Raw genomic sequence first — 25,914 nt, forward strand, 5'->3', positions numbered from 1 at the left:
CTGGCAGCTGTGCTATACAGCTGGCTTTGTATGCTTTTAATGATAAGCCATCCAAGCCTTCCCCAGTTTTTCTTCTGTTCTGTCTTAGACTTTCTGTACAATAACTGGATTGTTTACCAGATGTTTTGGTAAAGCCCAACACATTTAGAAAATGTGCAAGTCCAGGTATTCGCAGCAGTTTCTGAGCTGTTAAATGAACTATTTTAAGCCAGGAAACATCTCGCAGCATACAGCAGTTGATTTTTCCATCAAGTTTCTGAAATTCAGCGATGAGATGATGAGAAAGTGGATCTGAGTATATAGGCATACACTCAGATCCTCAAGATATGATGTTGGGTTAAGATCACATTGATTAGTCTGTAATCTGAATACCAATCATTGCCAATGTGAAACGTGGAGAATAAACTTGGAAACTAATTTGCTAGAGGATCTGAAGAGGTAATTTGTCTCAAGTCAAGTCCTCTACCATTAATTTGTCATTTTTGAGTTTCAGTCGGCGAAACCGTTGCTGTACCGTCAGACAAACTGTGCCCAGTGAATGGCTGCAGACATCTGAAAACGACCCAGAGCTGGTCAGCAGTAGCTGTGGTGTGTTAGGGCCCTGAGGACCACTTCATATTTCCTGCCTCTCAGTCAGTGTATTGTTCCTAATCGGAAGCTCCCAGTCCATAACTCTTAATGACATTTCCATGTTTACATGGACTTGTTTAGTCTAGTTTATCAACACAGTAGATCTAAACCAGGCTTGTATGAGAAAAGCTGCTTGGAAATTTCCCTTGGCAAAAATACCAACTAAAATATCTTTCATGTCCTATGCCCCCATCTGCTTTCCTGTTGCCCATTAATTGGGAAGTCATACTGCTACTTGGATAAAAGCTAAAGATTTAATTTGTATTTATTTAAAGATCACTACAATTAACCGTATGCACTCATATAGTGCTTTTTAGCTCTAATAGAGCACTTTCTTTTTTACTGTAAGCAAAAGTGCACACTGCTCACATTTCTGTAAAATCCACAGCCTGTGTGAAATAAGCTGCTACTGTTTCTGACATCTGCCAACCAAACTCGAGAATAAACGTAATTGTGTGCATCAGAAGATAAGCGAGACAGACAATGACTATACAGTGTTTGAAATTTTTATATTAGAATTTGCATGTGGTTAAGATTAAATCTAGAGAAAGTGCTTGAATGTGTAGTTTCTAGAGCATGATGATATTGGGATTCAGAAACTAAAAGTATTTTATTAACCAAATTCTCTTTTCAGTTTTGCAACATTTATACTTCCTGCATTAGGAAGAAAAAATCTGCACAAGAAAACTGCACACTGCAAATGCACAGTAGACCTCTGCACTTGTAAACTACTCCTACAAGCCACAACACATACATAACTGTTCCTGTTATTACTGTTCATTATTACTGCAGGGTTGTACAACATAATCTATCAGTGTTTTCAGTGTTTCAGAATCATGTAACTCTCAGTAATCTGTATATTTTTTTCCGTTAAGTTTCATTTCGAGAAGGCATAGGTTCCATGTTCTTAACAGGGCAGGAGAGAGGTGAGGCTGTAAGTTATTATGGGTAACATATAGATGCAGGAAGTGGTTTGTTCTGTTATTTTTATCATTCATTTTAAAACAGAAATTTAGCAAACTTTTTTTTCCAAATCACAGGGTGATTTTCCCGCCTAATCGGGAATGATTGAAGTTGAAGAACGGGTGTTTTGGTTTAGCGCTGGGGAGCCTCTGAGTGCCTAATGATCATGTGATGCTGCTGTCCTAAAGGGGGGGCCGGGTTCGAGTTAGGGCAGACTACGGGCTTCACTCGTGCTAAAATCCTCTTACTCGCCGTCACGCCATCCACGTCGTACTGCCCGACAGGTGGCAGCCACATTGTTCATGTGTAGAGCCTCAGCCATGTGAGTCTGTGTGACTCAGCCACTCATAACATGTATTAAGTACACAGGCTACACTTGGACAGACTTAGTCAGAGCATTCATAGCACATCGTGTGATCTGATAGGAATTATTGGCAGTCACGTAGATGCATGGACTATTTACTTAATGATTAATTGCTGTGATTGGAAAACTGATTCCATGAAAGCTCTGTTAGCATGGATTAGATTTTCGTACTTTGTTGCATAAGTAATAGTATCAGAGCTAGCAACATTTGGCAATCCTAGGATTTAAATCGATTTCTTAGTGCGACGATTAATTTCAGAATCGTCTCTGGATTGAAAACAATTCTCAGTCTGTAAACAGTAAAGAGACGCTGCATTTTAGCTTTTTGTCAGAGGAAAAGCAGCTTAGAAGAGTGTGTGAGGGAGTCTTCACCTTTATTCATTTATGTTTCTTTCATCGTGGCGCTTCACTTCAGGTCTTCTGCTTGTCCTGCAGTGGATGGCCGGTTCTCATTTGCTCTTTCTAAATGTTTAGCCACATGGATTGCCAACAGTTCACAGCCCTGACAAGGAATGCTTTCGTCTAATTACCAGCAGATATTTTTTTTTCCTTGTGATGTAAGCTCGATATGGGAAAGTCGGTAGGGGAGGCTGATTTCAAGCAATTCTGGGCAATTACCAGAGGCGATGAGCTAAAACTGAAAGAGCTGCACTCTGCCCCTTTATTTTTCTTTGTGTTTCGAGTCTGCACTGCTCAGTGTTTGCCTTTTTGCTGTTATTTACTCAATGGACTGATGCTGTTTTTCATTAAGTGTGGCAACTTTAGATAAATAGCTTTAAAGTCACAAAATTAGTAGGACAGAACTGAAGCTATTCACAGCTGTCATTTGTCAGTTTAAAAATAACGTAGGGGAAATGTATTATAGGGACTTCAAAGGAATAATAAAAATACTCCAGGCCTCCCTATTGTTCTTTTATTTATTTAATGCTTTTCAGGCTAAAATTACAAGCTATGTTAATTCACAACAGTCTTTCTCTTTCTTGTGCTTTAAGGTCTTTTTTCCATTCAGGGTGGCCTTGGCTTGGATTTAAAGGCACGGCCTGTGATTGGAGAGTGGGAAACATAAAAGAATCACAGTTGTAGTTGCAAGTTTGTCAATACGAACAAGGTCAAATAAAAATCGTCTGGATTTCTATGTGTTTATTTTGATTTTACTCTCCACTCACCAACACCCACATATACTGAAGCATTCATTTCAAAACGAAGAGGCAAAGGCATGCCCGTGTTTATTGTGAGCTGGGCTTTATGTGGGATCTCGCTGTGAATCTGTGGACCGCTTTAGCATCAGTTCTCTCCGGCCATGTGTCCGAGGCGTGATATCGCAACTGCTGAGTTGTAGTTTCTCCACTCACGTTTCTCTGGTGTGCTTCATGTATATTACTCATACGGCTTTAGCCCTGCATGACAATTAATCAGCTTAATACTGTCATCGACGCATGCATAAAGCCGCATGCATAAAGCCGCATGCATAAAGCCGCATGCATAAAGCCGCATGCATAAAGCCACATGCATAAGGCCGCGTGCTCCGTCCTGCCGGTCTGCACACACGTGACTTTCACGTGATGACCTGGCAGTTATTGCTCTCCTCTTTTGTTTCATCCTGCTGTAAACTTATAGGACTTCACATATTTGTATTTAATATTTGTAAAAATGCATAGTTGTTTGTTGTGCTTTCTATCTAACATTCACACGCTGATGGATACAACAAAGATACTTTAGCATGCAGACTGAAGCAGCCAGGAATCTAACCATCTTCCACCTTCCAATCAGTAGATGACCTCTGCCACTTCAAAGAGAAGGGAGGTACCTGCTGTGGTAACAGTTGTGAACAAGGCAGCAGCCGAAAGTAGCTTTCTTTTAGTGTGATGGATTTAAGTGCTGGCTAACATTTTTTTTTGAAGACTATAACTTCTAAAATGATTGTTTGACAGTTTCTTGTTGCTTTCATTGTAGCTCTTTATTTTTGTTCTATTCAGTGGAAGCTCATTGTTAGATGCAGTTCAGTACAGGATCATCCCATGAAAAGTGAGTACTGATACAAGTTCTACATGGTAACAATGAAGATTTCTGCCCAGGCTTCGTAAAGTTGGTAGGTCCTTCATGATAGAAATATACACTGATCCGGCATAACATTTTGACCACGTGCATAATATTGTGTTGGTCCCCGCTTCTGCTGCCAAAACAGCCCCAACCTGTCGAGGCACGGAGTCCACTACACCCCTACAGGCTGGCTGTGGTATCTGCACCAAGATGTTAGCCACAGATCCTTTAAGTCCTGTAAGGTTTGTGGTGGGTCCTCCATGGATCGGACTTGCTTGTCCAGCACATCCCACAGATGCTCGATTGCTGGTTCAGCACCATTTCTTCCTTTGATCACTTTTAGATAGTGACCACTGCAGTTTTGTAGAGGACCCAGTCGTCTAGTCATCATAATTTGGCCCTTGTCAAAGTCACTTAAATCCTTACGCTTGGACATATTTCATCCTTCTAGCTCATCAACTCTGAGGAGAAAATGTTGAAAATGTCCCACCTACTAACAGGTGCCATGATGAAGAGATACTTGGTGTTATTCTCATCACGCGTCGGTGGTCATAATGTTGTGCCTGATCGGTGTAGATGAAAAAGACAAGCATTAAATTCCAAGATTACAAATCGCCTCCGATAGAAGCAGGATGACAGTATAAACCCACAGAGCAAGAGCTCGTAACGCTATCAGAAAAAAACTTTAATTTTCAGTCGAGCACTGAAGGCTTCTATCAAAATATGAGGATATTAGAAAACTGTAACACAGAGAAAATCAGAGCTGAAGGATGAGCCTGATGATAAATATAGATAAAAAAGGAGATTTTATATGATATGACTTGATTTCAACAGCCACTTTTCCCACGTGATATTATAAACCTTTAAAGTTTTCCACTTTTCAATGTGACACAGCAGATTCAGTTCAGTTCAGTTTTATTTATATAGCGCCAAATCTTGACAGCAGTCACCTCAAGGCGCTTTATATTGAAAGGTAAGGACCCTACAATAATGAATAAATAATAATAGATCAAATATCCAGTTTACCGGTGCTCGGTTCTGTTACTCCAGATCTTAGATATTAAATTGGTGCAGTTTTGCTGTCGAAACTGTGATCTGACCCATGATAGATGCTTGAAGTCGGTTGGGGAAAAAAAGAAGAAAAAAGATGCTGGATGAAAATAAAATTTTGGCTCTAGATTGTGACACTTCAAGTGGGTGGAATTGGTTTGCTTGCAGTTTGTAATGGAGCTTAAATGTGTTTTTCAGCCCTGGAAATTTAATGTGGATATATCCTGTGCTTAAGAAGTTAAAGATTGAAAAAATGGGTTCAAAAAGGGTTCAAATATGTTGGAAGAAAAAAGGGAAAAGCTCAAAATTTTAAAACCAACACAACATATTATTGTAGTTTGCTAACTTCAAAAAATTTAGAAAATTAGCATGTCTGTGATAATTTAAAAAAAAAAGGTGATTCTGCAGGTGTCAGCTTATTTTATTTTTACATGATTGTATATGAAATGACCCTTTAGAGATTTTACATGGGAACAGCATGCTGCTGGTAAAACAGAAGTAATGTTAGCTAGTAGCAAAATTTGTGATATTGTTTCTTTGTAACCAGTCGAACTTAACATTTTGATTGTATTTTTAAAGTACAAAGAAGACACAACAGTGTTTTCTTTTTTGCACTGATTAGTGTTTCGCACTGAGAAAGAATTCATCCCTTCCAGACTTTTGCCTTTTCATGTCTAATTGTTCCTCAAGGCTTTCCCTGAAGTGTCAAATCCCACTTCACACTGGCATCCCCAGTGTGTTTTTACTGGGGCAGGTGTCATGTGCTAATGCGCCGTCCCACAGGAGACCCTCCTCATACCCAGGCTGTGATTGTGGCCAGGTGCTGTTCAGGTGTGCACTCGGTTTGCAGTGCAGTTTGGGTCACAGGTGCTGCCAATGCTGCTCCCTTTTCCCTCTTCATACCCAGACTCTCTCACATACACACAGACACTGTTTACTACAAGCTTTCACAATAAGAGCAGAAAATATGGACTCAAATATTGTTTTACACGTAATTCTTTATCAAAAGTGATGTGGCATAGATAGACTGTGTGTGTGTGTGTGATGAAGCAGAGACGAGAGAAGGGAAAACGAGGGGATGTGTGTAGTACAGTTTAGTGGCTGTAGCCGGTCATTATGCAGAGCTGCAGGGTGTGCTTATCTATTACTGCGGTCAGTGGAGCATGAAAAGCTGAAGACGAGCTGAAAGGGTCCAAATCCTGTTCCTCCTTACCCGTGCCGCCCACATCTCCCCACGCATCCCAGCCCACCCCGCCTCCTCGCTTCTCTCGGCCCTACCCCGCGCCGTCCTGCCTTGCTTCCTTAGGCCCCGGCCCCCAGCATGTGACTGGTGAGGCTGACCAGCTGCAGAGGATCAGCTGTAGTCTGAGTAGGCCTCGAGGGCCGTCTCTCCATAGAGGATAGAAGAGTTGTGGTATAGCTAAGGTATGATGACATAATAAGTCTCTGAGAGACAGCTGCAGGGGTTAGAGTGCCAAAGTTATATTTATCAGCAGTGGAAAGGTGTCTTAATGTTGCTGCTTTCAGTCACTTTAGTTCATTTTTGTAATACTTAATCATGTTGAAATTGCAAGGTCGAGGCTATAAGATACTTAATTGCACACATGTGTTTGCAGATGTTTGCACAACAAAAGAGTCAAATTCTGTGTTAAAACTTTCCCGTAAAAGAAGTTTTTATTAATCCAAATCCTTCCTCATTGTACTTGTTTCCTCGTATATCCCACATCGCTCTCCCCTCCCCCCGTTCTCTCGTTGCTTTCGTCTCTTTCTGCCTGCAGCTGATGCCAAGAGGAATGTTGGGGGATTATTTAATACAAGCACAACACTAAAAGGGAAATGATTCATTCAGAAGAAATGATGTTAGAGGAACACTTTAAGTCTGCTGACTTTATTGCTTCACATTGCGTTGTTGATAGCAATGTTATATGTCTGTAGCTTTGATGTACAACGAGTTAAATGCGATTGTTAGGCAAACTTTTCACATGATCCTTATATGTGTTATTTAGTTTTGAAATGTTATACAACATCACCTTTGACTTTAGTACTGGTGATATTTACAGATGTTGTCTTTCGATCATTCGGGCTAAGCTCCTGTTGTTGTCAGTGGAGGCCAGTTGAAATTAATATCCCCATGCTCATAATCTAACCTGTCAGCACGTGCTGCTGTACACACCTGTCGCACACTGTAGCACATTTAATAAAAAAAGTTGGCCATCACAAATAAAGAACACATGAAAAAACCAAAAACAAAGAAACTATGTCTTGAGAGCTTTGGTAGGTAACTCTGGACTAACGTGTTTTCAAGCTCTAAAGATTAGAGCTTGAAAACAGTAGAGCTGTTCTTGCATTCATCACGTAAACGTCTGGACCAGTTTTGATAAAATCCCCTTTGGTAGCAGTATTTGAACCCAGGTTGGGCACAGATGGGTGACAAATTCATCCTTAGATCTTCTTTTTTGCTAACTCTACCAGCTAAACTGGAGAATGCATGAAATTGACCCCTGGTTCCCGCACATCAATTTCTTCAACACGGACAGGTCAGGTTTTGAGTGAACTTTGTAGTTTCCCTCCAATAGCTGATTGGAGGGAAACCGATTGGCCACCACCTCAGAAGTTGGGTCCTTGTCGAGACGAGGCACAGAAAGCCTGGCCGGCAGTAGCTCGTTAATTCTCTTGCCCACCCCTCCTCTAACTCCCGCCTCCATTTTTTTCCACGGTCACAACTGCTTGCCCAGGCGTCCTGCGTCCATGCTGGGAGTGCTGGCAAACAAAACACTAGATAATGTTACACTCCCGTCTTGTTGGACTGCAGTGGACTGTAATTGGATAATAAAATGCAAACATTTGTTTCGCCTTTACTCCCACTTGACAATGCCTGACATTTTCTCCTGCGCTGGCACAGCCCCGAGAGTGTGAAGTGTGGGAAGTGTAGAGCGAAGCATGGCTCTGTGAGACTTTTTTTTCTCTTTACTGCCATGAAAACGGGGGTGGGAAGGTAAAAAACAAAACAAAACAAACCAACAAAATTCCAACTTGAAAATCAACAAACCTCTTTTAAATGGTGACTACAATTTATGCCCTGGTGCAGTGCCATCCACACAGAGAGTACTCATCAAAAGATTTATCCCCTTCAGGCTTTTTTTTTTGGTGTTTTTTTTTGGCTTTTGCTCTGAAGACTTTTCGGGGGGTTTAGGGGTATATCTGCGTAAGGAAATATTCCCACAGTGCTTGGAGCTGGATCAGCATTCCTAACCCATGTGTGTATCCTTCCTTGTCCTTCACCTCTCTCCGGCTCTCTCTGTTGTTTTGCTGTTCAACAGTTGTTTGGCATCTAAGACCAAACATAATCTTGTACTTTGATGCAACACACTGACTTGATTCTAATAGCCGGCTGGGGGACATTTCTTCAGCTTGTTAAATGTGCTCTTGTTTCCCCAGACAGCGCTCTGTCTCATCCTCACAGAGATGATGGCGCTGAGCTCACACGTGAATGCGAGATGCAGGGGAGCATGTTAGTGTCCCCGCTACAGCAGCATCCATTACAGTGTTGGTGTTCACATGGTGGGAGACGTTATTAGGGAGCTCATCGCCTTTCTCCTCTGAGAGAATGGATGTGTGATTATGAAGTCATCAGCTATGAACCAGTGAGGCTGCGGAGAAGCACCCCTCCTCATGGGTCCTCAGGGTGCCATTGATTGGTGACCATGTGTTTGTGCCTGATAGACTGTGAAATGGTGTGTTGCTGCACGGCTGTGTCACACCTGCGTCCCACCAAGGTGATTGATTGGTTTGGTCATGTGGAATGTTCCCATCTGGTCCGCAGTAATGCATTTTTTTCCTCATTTGTGAATAACAAGCACTGGCAGGAGAATAGTTGGGCTTGGAAAAAGGCAAAGGCCAAGCGAAAACATTTTCCCCTGTCCACCTCCACACCCCCCCTTTTTTCCCTTTTACCGAGTTAGAAGAAATTCAAATAGACCGAGCCACGGCACCTGATTATCCTGGGAGAGGGGATAAATACAATCAGGAAATCCCCATCTCTCCTCTCATACAGAGAGATGGATTTTAGGGGGAAAATAAACTGGTTAGCTGGAGCGAAGGGCAGAAGCTAGCTGCTCCTGATTTTCAAAGTCATACTTAAGGGGTAAAAAAAAAAGCGCAATAAAACGAGGAATATCTTTGATCTCGCTGATTTAGACACCTTCTCTTGATTAGTAACCCCTTCTGGATTTTTTGCCTCATCTAAAAGCAGTATAGTTTTTTCTCCCCCCCTGAGCCAAGTGTGTTATTTTGTTCCTCCTTCTTGCATTCTTCCCAGTTTGATTTCCCTTAATCCTGGTCCCTTGCCTTTAATTGATCTATTCATTCCACCTAATGGCTAATTACACATCAGGCTGCGTGAGCAGATGCATTTATCATCATAGTACATAATAATCAGTGACATTTCAACAAAGAAAAAAATAAATATGCAAATAAGAACTCATTAACATTTGCTCTTGCTGTTTTGAATAATGTTGGCGCTGACAAGGCTGTGCGCAGAATTGATGTTGAGCTCAGGGCGAGGGAGTCATGTTTCCTCGGTGCTTTGTGGCTCTATTATTTTCCTCTGTCCTACTGTTGTTTCTAATGCTGGGCTGTAGAAATCCTCCACCAGTGTACACACACACACACACACACACACACACACACACACACACACACACACACACACACACACACTGCCCTAACCTCTAACCCAGTCAGCTTTTATTTACAGTCTAAAAAAATCTGCTGGGAAGCATCAAACAGATTTGGATGGATGGATGTACACAAACTCATAAGTGAAGGAAACAAAAGGAGGCGTGTTAAAAGGTATGGGGGAAAAGGGAGTGAGTGTACGCCTGGCATGTCCTTGTACCATCTCTGGTTGCCAGAGGAATGTATTAGTAACCATGGAGCCTGTCTAATTTTACTTCCAAGGCACCCAGACAGGCTAAAACATTAGCGTCGTATAGCCGAGAGTACCCTACTGACAGTTTATCATTTAGTCACGTCGGAGTCTGACTCCTGTAGTGCACATCTTTCTTTAGGGATTCAGCATTAAGCTGTATTAAAATATTTACATTTAAATGCTAAAGTCACATAAAAATTTTGAATCTTGGCTGCAACTAAACCTTTTTTAAAGAAACGTTTTGAGTTTAGGAGTTAAGGATTCAGTTTTATTCATCATGTTTTGATGTATTTGACCGTAATACACATCGGGTTTACTCAAATAGTCAAAAATGCACAGATTCCAGCAAAATAATGTTACTTACATCTGTAGTAACCCCCCAAAGGCCCATTGGGAGCCAGAAAAATGATGGGGAGTCATCACATAATGACGCGTATGAGCAAAGATCCACAGACACAGCAAAAATAAACTAACTGAGTCGGCGTGTGATAAGCTCACTTGCTTTAAGCATAATTCCTCATACTGTATAATGTGTTTGTTTTCATGGTCTTGACTTTCCTTGGAGCGAAGGAAACTGACTCATTTTGTGGATGGAAAAAAGAGACCCTTGGAATGCATCTGAGAGGCAGTGAAGCACGCTCGCTAATTGGCTGTTTTTGTGGCAAGGGTTTTGAATTGATCCCTGGGGATGCTTAGGTCACTACCTCTCACAGTATCAAAATAAGGGGCTCAGCACAGTGCAGTGCTATACTGTGGTGCAGTCTTGTGATCAATAAGGAGGCATGCTGTGAATGACTGGCCAGCTTGCCTTTTTTTTCTGCAAAATTCCTGCACCTACTGTTGTTTACACTCTGCTCCACTAGCTCTAGGCAGATGACGCTGAACTGGTTTAAAACTTGCAGAAAAAATTTAAAGTATTTTAAACATGAGTTACATTTTTATTGGTTTAATGTGCAGATTGTATTTAGCATTTACCTACAAATTGTTTGCTTTTATTTAAATTAATTTTGTTTATTAACACCTTATGAGGGGTGCTTTATAGACAGTCTGGGCTTCTCTGCTCAGACTGATGCCCCCATGACCTGAACCCAGATAAATAGTAAAAAATGGATGGTTGGATGGATGAAAGGAAACGGAGAACGTTCGCCTTTAGAGTAAAAGTTGTGCCTTTTGAAACATGATTGAAGGGATAATGAAGCCCTAACGATGTTGAGAAGACAATCATGGTTCTCAGTCATGTGGTCTGTCATCTTTTGTGCTTTATACTCTGGCTGTTGCAGGAAACACCATGTGGAATTCATTTTTAAGCAGTTTAAGAAGTATATGCCCTCTGAGGTTGGTGGGTTGAAGTTATGAAATGATAGAAAACATCTACAGAAGTCTTATTGAGCAAAAATACCAAATTCCCACCTTTTGTAGTGTAGCTGTGTAACAGCTAGTAGTGGAAACAGGTGTCTTGGACAGTTCTTGCTTGGTGAGTACCAGCAGTCTAGGTTGGGAAATTAAAAACAGAGATGTGCTCAGCCCCAAAATAAGAAGGGAAATAAGCAGACAAGGAGACCAAGACCCTAAAGAGAAAACTGACAGAAATATGTTCCCTCTTGAGATGCAGTGAGAGAACGTGCCAGGAGTTAATGTACCAGGGTAACACTTGCGAAATTTAGTCTGTGTGGAAGAAACAGTAGAAAGCAGCCACTCTTGATAAAAGGCACATGGCAGTAGCCCGGAGAATGGAAAAACAGCAAAAGACTGAAAAGCACGAGGAAAGCAACTGTTGGATCTGGCTCAACAATAGGTGAACTAAAAAAAAAGTCATAAAAGTGCTATATTTAGCAGAAACTGGGCACAGAGGAAATCATATCTGTCATCTGAAGCACGATGGTAGTACAATAGGACCATGAAGAGCCAAATTATTTGTTAGATATGAAAGTTTTTCTGCTTCACTGTGCCAAAAACTTTGGAGTGGCGTGATGATTAAAAAAACTCTTAAATTCTGAGTAGAGTAGCTTCACTACAAGTGTGTGAAAAGCCACTACTCGAGCGATGCTTTAAAATCTGTGGAATGACTTCATGATGCCTGTTCACAGCCTGTGCAAAGGTGCCAGTGACAAACTGCAGTGCTGTATTTGAAAGTGTGATATCCACACAGAGAAGAAGACCCGAAGCTGTTAAAGCTTCCAAAAGTGTCTCTGCAGTGTGTTAACACCGAGGAGCTGGATGTTTTCAGTTTGGTATTTGATTCATCCGTCCATCCATCCATTTCCTGTCACTAACGGGGGTTTAAGGAGACTTTGGCATTTCCTAGGCCGTCTCACAGGTCTAATCTCTCCAGTCCTGGATGTGCACGGGCCTCCTCCGAGATGGGACATGCCCAAAACCTAGGAGGACCCTGGGTCCCCTCAGTTGGCTCAGTCAAAAAACATTTATGTCTAAAATGCTGACTTTAATTTTATTTCAAGTAACTTTTCCATTTAATTTTGTTACATAAAAACAGCATAAAATGTTACATTTACTGGAATGACTGGTATACATTCAGTTTATAGCAGGCACATTTTCCTTAATAATGAATTATTTGAATTAGCAACCCTTTGTTTTCATATATTTCAGTTGCAGTCTTTAATCAAAATTATCATTATATTATTATCATGTTTATTGAGGGTGAAGAATCATTTCTTTGAGTGCTCCTTCTGATGTGTAGGAGTAGCGGCTGAGCTCCTCTGAATGACCAAGCTCCTCGAAGGCTGATCCCAGACACACCAGAGTGTTTGCTATTTGTTCTCCTTTATTAATATAATACTATTTGTTTGGGGAAGTCCTTTTTCTAGTTTGTTGCATGGCTGCAGGATTTTAGGTTTTTAGGTTTTTACCGAACTGCCGATGAGGTGTGTGGCCTGGGAGATAAAGACTTACCTCAGTGAATCAGCTGCGTTGTGCTGAAGATGGATCCTCCTCTGCAGTGAAATTGTAGTTACACCTTCTCAGCTCTGTGTGATATGCTAATGAGCAGCTTTGCCGAATATTTAAATCAGAATTGATGGGTTTTTTTTCCCACTCTTGAGATTGATTTTTCATTGCATTGGGGATATACTGAGTGATGTCTGCATATATACATTCGTATTATTGATGGTGATTGCGGTAATTGAGCCACTTTACTCGCGTTGCTTTCTTACATTTTCTATCTCTCACTGATGTTTTAAGGCACCTAATGAATTGTGCTGTCTATCAATCACTGCACTTCGGTGACTCATTAGTGGGCCTGTGACGGCACAAAAAGAAAACACATGCTTTAGTCCCATGTAGAGCCGCACAGAAAAAATGGGCGTACTCAGGAAGTAATAATAACAATATTTGTGTTGCTCTTGTTGTGAGGCTGTGATCACACAGACTTCCACGGAGGAGGCAAAACAAAATGCGGCCGATAACAAGCCTCAAGTACATGAAACGGTTAAATCCTGCTTTTATTTTAATTCTCTTTCCTCACAGTAGGGATGTGCTTTAATGTATAAGCTTCAAACGTAACTAATTCAATCATGAATGTGCAGTTTAAAAAGTTACTTTGAGTTGTGTTCATTAATGGGAAATTCACTCTTGTACTGTGACCTATTTTCCTCACGGTAAGTTGCAGTATTTGTGCGTCAGACAGAAGATGGTGTCACTGCATGATATTTTATTCAGCTAATTTAGGCTCCTGGCTTTAGAACCGGCCAGCCCAGCATTATGTTCCATTTGATGTATCACTTTGTTCTACTTTACCTCAGCGTCATAAATATGAATTCTCCTGAAATTTGGGAGCAAATTCCTGTAAATCTACATCACACCACAGAGAGATTTAAGCTGTGTTTTTGCACCACACATCGCAGAAGGCACTGAAGTGTTTGCTGAGGGCAGCAGGGAGAAACATGATCAGATAAAGAGGTTAGAGCTGCTGCATTTGCTGAAGAATAGTTTAAATAAGCTAAGAGACCTGCTCATCCATGATCCCTGTGCATACTCCTGAAGTTAAACCAGCGCTGCCACTGGATTGGTCCTTCGAGTGCTGCTGCATCCATCTCTTCTTGCTGACAGATTCATGAGAGATAGAGTGCGGTCTGAATGGGGGTTGACATGTCTTGTGGTCTCACAGGTGCTTAGTCTAGCTTCAGTTTCTCCAAATTTGTGGCTCTGACACCTTTTTTGTCACTGATAGTTGTAAACCTATGTACATTAAGTGTACATTACACTTGCTGTTCCATGATGTTTTATTCTTAAAGTCAATTCAATTTGCTAAATAATGATGTTTTTACTCTCAAGAACAGGGTAATCAAAGCAAAAAAACAAGACAACTATGCCCTATATTTGCAAATTGGCACCATTTAAGGAAAAATGCAACCTGTCTATTATGATTAAATAACATTACATACAAAGCAGCAGTTTTCTGACTTCTGTAGCTGTTCATGCCAACCGTGTAATTTTGCAGGACATATTTGTGGCATTTATTTTTTCAGATTAAGCGAAATTCTTTGGATTATTTTTTTTGTCAAATAAACAGATTAGCTCAAAACGCAACCTGGTACTGAATTTTACAAAGATATGGAAATAGTAAAGCCATGCTGTTTTACCTCAGACACACACTTAGACGCTGCTGTGGGTCAATCGGCTCTCTGAAGTGATTTATCTGCCTCCTCTGATGTGCTCCCAACTCTGCCGATGACAGCTGAAACTGCCCTCGCTCACATCCTGAAATATGTACGAAAGCGGTCGTGATTCAGCCTCTACTGCTGGATCAAACCTTCTTGTGAGAATTGGACGAATTCAGAATCTCAGTTTCTTCTTTAGAAAAATCCAGAGCAGCTCATCATCACTTCTTGTGGATGAATTTGTTGCCCCCCCCCCCCGCAGATCTTTCGGCGTGTACAAGTTTCCATCTGAGAAATTACGAATTTTATGTAGTTTTTTAGCAACACGCTCGATGTAAAGGGCTAAACACAGTAGGCAGCACTTGTTATACTTCGTTCTGTTAGGCTTTGTTCTCGTGGCCCTGAGGGACTGCTTCTCTGTGTCATAGTGTAAAGTGCGACTGTTTTTGCAAACACATCTGTTGTTTGAGTCTGGGCCTACGGCACTAACGATCAATTATTCACGTCAGACGCGGTGTGTGTGCAAGAACACGTGCTTGCAGTGAATATTCAACTCTTGCCCTTGACCAGACCTTTCTCTCTGATTACATCTGATGAGTGAAAATGAATTTCACTAAACCGTCTTCGAACATGAGGCAGAAAATAAAGAAATTAATATTCTCATTCAGAGGAGACATTTCATCATCCTGCCATGATGGAAAACGTTGGTGGTAACTGACAACTTAATCCTATTTCTTTTTTGCAAGCGCAATGGCTCAGAACTGTTTCACATCATTGTTAGAAAAGAAGCAGCTTTGCCAGTTAAACGATCCTCTCTGATTCCCTCAGCTTCCCTCATCTCTAAAGGCGGCATGGACAGATGCAGAACAACTGTCTCCTGCAGGACTGCTCAGATAAGCACAAGTGAATTCTCTTAGATGTGCCTCGGTTCACCTGCGCATGTGAAAGTGCTGTTCAGATCAGTCATTGTGTAACAAAAGATCTGAACTATGCAGGTTTTTAACGCACAAAAAATATTTTCCTTGTCCCCAGAGTAAACAGAATTTAGTTCCAACACTTTTGTCTGTGCTTGTAATATTTGGAAGTCTGACAAAAATAATGTACGATGCCGTTAAAGTTATTCATCATTCTCCCAGAGGAGCTCTCATTTGTTTGTTTGTTTTTTCCAGGGGACTAAAAGTGCTGAGTGTGGATATTGTGATGTGTGTGATTCATGGGTGTTGTGTGCTTTAAGGTCTATTTCCCCCCCTGACGGATCCTTGGGAGCCTTCCTCTGAGGATTTGACACTGAGAGATGGACTCTGACAGTTGGATCAGTAATTATTCACCAAAACATACTTTGCATACAGAAAACTTTGAGAGTCATAACGCAGTTTTACAGAAGTATTGCAGGTGTTGCTATTGGTCTGCTGAATAGTGCTTGTAACAGAACCTGCTTTTACTGGAATCCAGATAAGGAAACTTTTCGTGACTGAACCATTTACTGCAGGACAGTTGAGTACATTTGATCTCTTGAATGTAAAGGATTTTCTGTACATAAAATATTGGTTTCAGAACTTCCCATTTTGCCACTGCTGTGTTGATGTTTTTGGAGCCATGCTTAGATGTCAGTCGACTGCAATAGTTTTGCATTTGTGGACTTTGTGTGTGTCAAGCAGACACACATACCTACTAGTTGGTGCTAAATAACAGACTAGTGCCCCATTTATGCTTGCTGTTGTTACGCTAACAAACAGAGTTTTGGCTGCTGCACACATTTTTTGTAACTTGGCATTTCGTGGCTGGACTGAAGACAGGCGTGTATGAGCAAGAGGTCAGAGATTACAGAGAGGGATCATCTTGCAACATCTTGAAACTGATGTGAGACTTTCTTGAGAAAACTCTGAGAAAGACTCGGCAATTGCTTTCCTTGAGTGCAGCGAGTCCGTTCTGCCTGAAGCACCAGTATGAAAGTTGAGAGGGCACATGACGTCATAGTGGGCTTATTAAAGTTCTAAAATTCCTGGTCCTGAGTGCAATTATTGCAAAGTAAGCCATTTTTTTCTACATAGCTCCATTAAAAGTTCTCTACAGTTCACCAACAGGGTTAGGGTTATGCTCAGTTCAGCTTCTCAGATTCAGATTTGAGACCCTGAAGGCAGCTTCTGCCTGTCAAAAGGGATATACCCCTACCTTCAAACTGGAAAAAAAAATCTAAATAGCTGACTTGCTGGAGATGGGCTACACCCTGGACAGGTCATCAGTATATTGCAGTGCCAATCATTTACACACACATTCACACCAATTTAGAGTCACCAGTTAAGCTAACATGTTTGGTTTTAGACTATGGGGTGACCATGACTAGGGGATTCAAACCTGTGGCCTTCTATGCTCACAACAGAGAAGCAACAATGCTAGTTACTGCACCACCACACCGCCCAATTATCCAACTATCAATAGAGACCAAAACTATTTTCTGTACTGGGCTGTAAACATGTTTATTTCTGCTGTAAAATTGTTGAGTTTAACATGCAAGTCTATGGGGATTGGCTCACTTTGGAGACAGCTTCAAGTGGCCATTAGAGGAACTGCCAGGACTTTGCTTCAGTTTTCAGCCCCGGAGATTTCCACTTGATGTACATCCATGAGTCCGTCAGCTAATCCGTCTACTGATTCAATCCCTCGTTCTTTGTGTCCTTCTTTTTCCTGCCAGCATCAGATGATATTACAGTAGACAGCAGATGAAAGTGGGACAAACTGGGCTGTTCGCTTCAGTGAAAGGAACAGCAGCTCCAAGATTGTCCAAAGATATTTTATTATTGCTCTAAACAGAAAAAGAATCCTGCTCGTGTCCTCGAATAAAAGCTCCCAAATTTGTTAAATGATATGTCAGTATACTACAGTAGACTCTTTGTGGGCTTCTGTGTTGTTTACATGTTGTTACCCAGAAAGAAAGATATGAGTATTTCCTTTACAATAACATTTTTACCACATTTAAGCATGCTTGTGAGTTTTTTCTTTTTCATTTAAAGCCCTCAGTTTTGCTTAGTAGACAACATCTGACAGCAGCAGAATAGGTGTTCATCAGGTATAGCAATAATGTTTTAAATCATTACAAGGGCAACGCACAGGGAAACCAAACTCCTCCTTTCTGTGACTGCTCGGCACAGGAGCTGCATCACAGCATTCACCGCTCCAGTGTGGCTGCTTTTAACTAGCACTGTTTGAGTGATTGTGTACTAGACAGGCTCCAGAAGCAAATGTGTGACCTTAAATTGAATAATGTGAAAATCCTGTTTTAAGCAAACAGGTGCAACAACGTACAAATCACTGTGAGTAAAGCTAAGAACACATTACAGCAAATTAAGTGTTCATCTTGCGCTAAACGCTTGACTGCAGGCTAAATACCGCAGCCTGTTATTACTTATAAAACCATCTGCATTCCATAAAAGTTCCATAAAATACTGAAATAGTAATTATTCTTTTTTGTCTGTTGTTACAGGTAAATCAGAGAGGGCTTCGTTTCTTGGATATGGCAGGGATCCTGCGGCATCTGGCTGCCAGGTGAGTCTCTCATTGTTGCTTCTATATAGACCTTTGCATCATTTCCATCCCGCTTTTAAAATGTTTTACTTCAAAATAAGTCAAACAGTATTTTTTTTATTGTTGTAGGCAGTCTCATTATAGCAAATATGTGTGGTGAGTGTGATGTGCTGAGTAGTGAGCGTTAAAAGTTAAACAGACCCCCATACCTCAGGCTGGTGCCAAGCTATGGCTTCTCGGCTTTGTCCCATTGAGGCTACAAGACCACCAAGACCCCCTCCTACAATGTAAACTATCTTTGCTTTGGCTTTCTGACTAACTCTACTGTTTTAGATATTGTGAATAAGCACAGAAGAAAGAGTGCACACCTGCAGCTGCACAGATCTGAGATTAACCAATTGACATCTAATCAGGACAAATAGCTGAACAAGACGACTGATCTCATGAGCTACTTGGCACATGACGTATAGCCATGTGGTCATTTTACAGTCAATCAAGACTTACACAGTTCCCAACTTGGCTCAGAAGACAGCGTGGTAACAGTTTGCATATGAATGATTATGAAACTGACCTCACGGCCAATTGTTCGTCAGTGGTGCTAGTTTCAGTCCTTATGCAAATATAACCTGTAGTCAGCTGAGACTGAAGAAGTCACTTAGATGAGTGACGAAACGTTTCTCCCACTGAAAACGCTACGTCCAGATGAACAGAATCAGCTTTTTGGGAGAGCATGGTACCATTTGTACCTTTGTGCATATTGGTGCTGAGGTGTGCCTCACATGAGCTGTGGCTTCTTAACATTTAATATCAGAATTTCAGGATTTTTTCACCACAAAATCTGAGGGATTTTGTTAGGGATAGGGATAGGGAAGCTTGTACAATCTTGAGATCTATTCAAGCTGGAAGAGCTGAGCTGATGATTGTTGAGTGATGTTCGTATGTTGTTCCTCCCAGACTGACTACAGTAGCATAAAGGAGGTCAGACCCAGTGCTGCTGAAGGTATTCAATGTCACTGAACAAAGGCAACAGCAGAAGTGGGTCTGTTGTGCCATGTGAAAGCTCCAGCATCAGTGACAGATTGTTTTTTTGCAAACTATTTTCCTGACCTACATTTCATATCAGCGAAATTAGCTTCATTTCTTTTGTGCTGCTTCTCATGTACACATTGTTTTTTTTAGTCCCAACTAAATTTGGAACTTTAAAGCATCAGATAGAAATGTCTCAGTGGTAAACTGTGTCAATCCTCAGCTTGCAAAGAGGAATCCAAGAGGGCACATGAGGCAGGTTTTCAAGCCAACTACTACTACTCTTCATCGGGCTGAGTTGACCTCACTCATACACTCTAGGCTCTCCTGATCTCCAGCCGATTACTCTAATTAGACCAAGCTCTTAATTGGGCGTCTTAACCCAGTTTGTCAGGGTTGTAGAGGTCAAACAGATATTGGTGACAGGGTAACATGGTAAGCTTTCAAGGCTGGCGGAGTCTGTCCTCTCATGTTAAAAAAAAAAAAAGATATGTGAAATCTTTTTTTAAAACAAAATAGAATTTTTTGTTTTCTGCTTTTTTTTTCTTATTATTCATTTCTTTTAAAATCAACCACATCTGACAGAAAGTTCCCAGTCAGCTGATTTTTATTTAATAAAGACATGCAGAATTTCACCAAAATTTCCACACACTTTGAGCTAGGCTCAATTTTACACTTTTTAATTCTTTTAAATATTTTTTTTTTCCAAATTCTGAGCCCTCACAACTTATAGACACATTCAATTTGCAGAGCTTAAGAATGTATTCCATCTCAGTTACATTTTATAGCCTTTAAATTTTAAAGGCATTAGAAGTTAATGCTCAAAGCTGGTCATAGAAAGTGCTGAAAATACTGAGAAGAAGAAGATTTTGGTTTTTGATTGCGGCATTTGCTGTGGGTGTAAAACTGATTTGGTTTTAGATTTTAACAGAGCCTAAATGTGCTTTTCAGCACTGAAGGCTTCATGTGGATACTTAAGAAGTTATATGGGCTCATAAAAGCTGGAATAATTATGTGAATTAAAAGTGCAAAATTTAAATCAACTGCTTTCTACTTTGAAACCACATAACTCAGAATATTCATAGCATGAAGTAAACTTTTTGCATGTTTTTTTTAAATATACTGAAGTTAGTGTACTAAAGAAAGATCTAATACAAGCGGTCAAGTGAGAGACACTGAGTGCTTCTCTTTATTAAAATATGTGTTATTTTGAACAAAGCTCTGTTTAAATGCAGAGAGCTTAAAAAAATGACTGGTTGAAGGTCAGTTTGGACAATAAAAGTTGTTTTTTTCCTTTAGTTTTTAAACATTTCTGCGTTTTCTCTTTCAGCCTTCTGTAAGGACAGACATTGGGTTGGCGAGTCCGAGTTCAGTGACTACGTCAGGGAAGTCTGCTACTCCTTTCTTCTCCTTCACTGCAGCCAATCCAAGAAGACGTTCTCTGCCAGACCCTCCAGCCATCGGTCAGTGCCGTCTTCATGACTGAAAGAAAAGTGCTCTTAAATGACCAGCAAAGCAGGTTTTACAATATTTGAATTTCACATTGTGCTCCAAAAGTAGATCAAGTTTCGATAAAGGCAGCCTTAATTATGCAATGCAGGATTCGAGCCTTTCTGATAAAGTTTTTTTTTGGACCACTTTAGCTCATGCTTGAGAAATCCCAATTACATACGAACTATTGCTCAGTCAGTTCTTCATATGCCTCTCATCTCAGATTTGGCTGTATAAAGGAAAATATTGTATTTTAATCAGAAATGTGCAAGATTTTAGGTCCATACTGTCATTACTTTGATTTAAAAAAAAACAGGATGAGGATCTGGGCATTTTTTTCAAGCTCCTGTTTTGAGGTGCAATATTTAAATTCAATTATGTAGAAAACTACTTGAGCTAGGTCCTACAAAGGAGTAGAGTAATTATTAGGCGCTGGGGCTCTATGATCACACACTATCGGGAGTGTAGCTCAAGTTAAGGTAAAGTTAACTGAATTACTGTATTTTCCACACTATAAGGCTCACTTAAAATCCTTTAATTTTTCAAAAATCGTCAGTGCACCTTGAAATCCGGTGCACCTTATGTATGAATTCTGGTTGTGCTTACTGTCCTCTAACCGATTTTATGCGGTGCATGGCCTGAATAATCTGTCAAAAAAATGTTTTAGTACGACTTTGGTAAGCTACGAAGTCGCACTGCTTGATGGATTGTCTGAGCATTAGGGCTACCGTAGTTAGGAGCCTCATGGACTCGGAGTAATCTGGGTCCAAAACTCCGTCTATTCAGGTCCCAAAGTCAAACGAACACTCTGGTGTCACTGAGAGTTTAAAACTGTCTAAATTCTTTCATCTTTAATAAAATGATCAGCGTTGCTGCTTTACCAGGTGTAACAATTACGTTTAACACCCAGGCATTCATGAAAACAGAATTTATTAAATTTAACGGAGTTGGAAGTTAGCAGGAAGTTAGCTCGCTAGCTTCGCTACCTAAACATGATATAGCATGTTCTGACTGGAAAAAAAATTAAAACGTACAGCTCTGCTATCACTTCCAACATAAATGAAGACAGAAAACTAAACTAAACAGCAGTGACGTTTGCAGGGTTACTGAAGTTGGGCTAGCTGGTATATAATGCTGTGCTATGTGATCACTAGCGACACAGCTATGTTAGCATAACATAAAGCATACCACAGTGAAGCTGGAGGATGAACGCTAACTAAGTTAAGGCGAGGGTTCCCGTTGGTTTTTGACAAATGCAATTGCATGGTAGTGCACTGTAAACGGACCAAACTTCAGTCAGGAGAACAACTGAGATAATCCATCCACAATAAGAGGTTAGTTATTAATATACTGCAACAACATGGGAATGGAGCAGCTGCGAGAGAATTCAACATTAATGCCTTATGTATGAAAACAGACCCCTTCATCTAGTGTGTGTCTCATAATCCAGTGCGCCTTATGGTCCGAAAAATATGGTATTTTGTATGTTTGATCTCTGATGAGTAGAAATCACAATAGGTTGTTTTATTTACAGCTTCACATTTTCAGGGCACATGTTCTTTAAAATTGCGCAAATCATGTGTGTGGTTTCACAGATATTATAGCTTCAATATGGAAAAAACCAAACATTTTCATCTAACTTTAGTGTGATATTCCTCAGGTGTGAAACCATTTCCAAGATCTAAATGAGCTCTTTTAGAAAAAGAAACTTTCTGTTAATATTATATCAAAAAAATTGTGATTCTCTCATTTTCGCTATGTAAATATTTTTTAAATACTTATTTATATTTATGTACAGCCATGGTGAGGCTTTGTTTCTAATGTTTACCGAGCCTTGGGGCGTCTGTGTGACAGTGTTAATTGTTTGACATCCACTGCACAATAAAGGAAAACTAAAAGTAACAGCAAAACTAATAAAAGCTAAACTGAAACAAGCAGGTAAATAATGGTAAATAATTCAGTTAGTTTTCCTTTTTTTCAAAAGTCTAGTTTTTGTATTTATTTTAGTTACTGATTTTCACATCTACTTTTAACTTTTAGTTTAGTTTTATATAATCACTTGATAAGATTAATTAAAAAAATGACAGCTGTAATAACTCCACATTTGATATAAAACTTGGCCAGCCCTAATATGAACACACCCTGCTTTGGTGTCTGGCTTCAGTCGTCATCAGGCTGCGTTGAAAGAGCAATGACAAAAACACACAAAAAAACAAGTATCGACATATTTCTCTGATATGTCATGTAGGACTGTGTGTAGTTTTCTTTTATTCTTTGTGTGAAAATCACAAACAATGCTTCGTAGGATTTTGTTGGTGAGTTATGGCTTCTGTACAGTTGCCTCTTTATTATTTTGTTTTCTGCCTTTGAATGAATACACCCTGCTTTCATCTTTCCACAGATCCTCTCCAAACAAAAAAGGTTCGCAAGGTCCCTCCTGGCCTGCCTTCATCTGTGAGTGGAAGATCATCTACCTCTCATATAAATAGATTTCACAGTGAGCTCACCTAAACAAACACACTCACTCAAACACACATACACACACACACGCACACACATCTTTACCACTCACACACCCTCTCTTTTCACAGTTGTACACACAGAGCGCTCTTGACAACCCCGGCACACTTCTCGGATTGAAATTGTGTTGTCTCTGTGCGGCTTGTTCAACAGCGACTGCGGTGGTGGCTGTTTGATTTAGACTTTTAGTGTTTGTTGTTTACATGCTTGTTGTTTTAATCCAAGCACGTAAAGGTCTCGGCGGGCGACAACTTCCTGCAGATTTTTTGGTGTGTCGTGCAAAAGCGCATGCATGCGTGCGTGCGAGTGTGTGAATACACATGTGGACCTTGAGGTGATTGATTTTCAGTGCTGCCCTGTCACAGTCTAGCCTCCTCACAGCCTCTCCTGGGAGAAAGAGAGGCTGTCAGAGCGGATCCACAGCTCTGCTCTTTTGATGTTTAATTAGTCATTACGTAGCCGAACAGGAGGACAGACAGAGATTAATAGCACAGAATATCTGAAATTTCTATTGGTAATGATCCCGGTGGAGCAGAAACCATTAGGATGCAGAGAAGTGTGGAGCTCAGCTTGTATTCGCTTAGACAGGGGGTGTTGGAGTTCATTAATATGCATAAATCACTAAGTCAGATGTTCATTGTTAAAAACCCCGGTGGATCGTCAGAGGTTTTTATTAGGCTTTGCCTTGAATTCTCAGAACTAGTAGAAGACAAGGATTTTAAAAAAATGTTTTTTCCTTTTTAATCAGAAGCAACTGGTTTACCAAAAATCCAACATTTTCTTTCCTTAAACAATGACGGGGTTTCTTTTCTTCTTTTGGCGAGGGAGTCTGAGACTGGATTTGCCTTGCAGAGCTTTGATAATCATCACCTCTACTGCTGTTACTCTGAAATTAAATATGGAACAGGCCACCGAACATAAAAGGGTGGCATGTGTTTTGTTTCTGGATTTGTATTTGAAAAGAAGTTTGTCAGAGCATGAGGGAGAGAGAGCAGTCCCTGGCAGGAGCAGGAACGTGCGCTGCCTTCCTCTTAAGTAAGTGATATATTTGAGGTCTTGTCAGACGGAGGGAGGGAGGCAAAGAATGGTTGCCTCACGGGTTACATCTCTTTGTTGTGTAAATGGACGCTGGGCTTTTATTTGTCAGTACTTAACACATGGGCGCAGGTGCGGTTCTGTGACTCATAAGAGTACAATCAAGCAGTACAATGCTAGATGGGGAAAAACAGTGACAGAGCATGGGATAAAATACAGCTTCTTCTTGTCACTCAGTACAGCTCAGAAGATAAAGCCTGGAGCTTGGAGGAATTATCCCAGTTAGTCTTTGATCCCATTTGAAAGAATAAAGATGGCAGTGTTGAATAAAGGGCTATAGGTCTCTTCTTACCTGCTGACAGAGAAAGGAAAACATAAAGAGTTTTTCTCCTCTTTATTCTTTTAGTTGGCATATGTGGAAAATGTTAGAGTGGGAGGTTGTGTGGCAGCTTTTAGGAGCTGTTACTTTATTGCTTAGTGAGCTAATAGGAAGCAAAGGTGAGGCATGGGTGTAGCAGCTATCGGATGGGGAAAAGTGCTACCTGCGGCCTTCCAAGGTGTGTCTGGTGACTGTTGGAGGGAGTGTAAGCTGCATTTCTGAGGATGGTTATCAGCTGAGAGCCGTGTTTGTATTGCGGGCTGTGGATGTAGCGAGGTTTGCCGTTGAAGAAGTGTCGAGGGGAAGGCGCACCTGGAGTCAGATTTACTTTGCCACAGGCAGCTGTGTGAAGAGCTTGCAGCGTACCTGTAAAGCATGAATGCAGCTGCATATGCCACCGAAAGCTTTTGCTTGTGTAAGCAAACGCGGGAGCCTCACCAGAGACCTGAATAGCTGCTCGATTTACAAAAAAAAAAAATCAACACAGTGCTTCCCATCATTATATCTACTGCTGGGAATTTTCTTATTTATTTATTTCATTCTCAAATCCCCTCTTTATTCCCCAGCTTGTATTCTTTGCTCTCTCAGTCTAAAAATAAATTTCAGACTTTTAAATCAGATGGGCAATGGAAGATGCAAGTCCAGGCGTGATGTGTGTGTACACTACATGATGGAGCTGAATCAAAATATTTACGGGAGCACATCCTCTGTGCAGTTAGGTTTTGACACTGCAGTGCACCGGGATGTGAACACTATCTAGACGGGCCAGCTGGTGATTGCAAATATTTAAATGTTTATAGGGCTTTTTCATCTTATATACAGACAAACCCCCCACCCCCACATCAACCACACTCATACTTTCCTCTGTGGTCTGCTGGCTGTGTGCTTGCAGACGTGGGATTCTGCAGTGGCTGTAATCGTATAATCGTGTGATGTATATGCCTAGCAATATGTTGTTTAAAGGATTCTTCAAAGCTGTTTGTTTATCTATAAATTTATAGCTTACCACTTTGTGCGGGAGATACCGATAGAAGCATTAGTTCTGTTACAGTAGACACCTCGGATCTCATTGGCCGCCTGCTTTTATTTGACTGTATAATCTGAACAGTGGACATGAAGGACAGAGCTTGTTGTCATTGGACAGACAGGCTGCTACGCCGAGGGATGCTGATGGGCAGCTGCGTGGGCACCTGTCTGACAAGAAGGACTGAAGAAGGAGGGAGAGAAAGCTCGTAGCTCGTGGGGGAAAGTTGCCTCTTGTAGGATATTTCTGGGAATCTGCAAGGGCATGGTGTGTATCTCTGTGTGCGTGTCGAGTTTGTTTGTGTAAATAGCGTTTGTGCCATCC

The 25,914-nt window shown here is 40.8% G+C and overlaps 1 protein-coding gene across 6 annotated transcripts in view; it reads left to right on the forward strand.

The window, feature by feature from the left end:
* tcf12 (transcription factor 12) overlaps positions 1-25,914 on the forward strand; it is an 86,677-nt gene that overhangs the window by 28,578 nt on the left and 32,185 nt on the right. For all 6 annotated transcript variants that reach the window (XM_042220518.1, XM_042220517.1, XM_042220519.1 and 3 more), the window contains exons 6-8: positions 18,075-18,136; positions 20,472-20,604; positions 23,034-23,086. In XM_042220518.1, coding sequence (XP_042076452.1) covers positions 18,075-18,136; positions 20,472-20,604; positions 23,034-23,086 — 248 coding nt within the window. The remainder of the gene's footprint in view (positions 1-18,074; positions 18,137-20,471; positions 20,605-23,033; positions 23,087-25,914) is intronic.

Source organism: Haplochromis burtoni, unplaced genomic scaffold, assembly GCF_018398535.1.
Source record: "Haplochromis burtoni strain Fernald_Lab_line unplaced genomic scaffold, NCSU_Asbu1 Contig_50, whole genome shotgun sequence".
NCBI lineage: Eukaryota > Metazoa > Chordata > Actinopteri > Cichliformes > Cichlidae > Haplochromis > Haplochromis burtoni.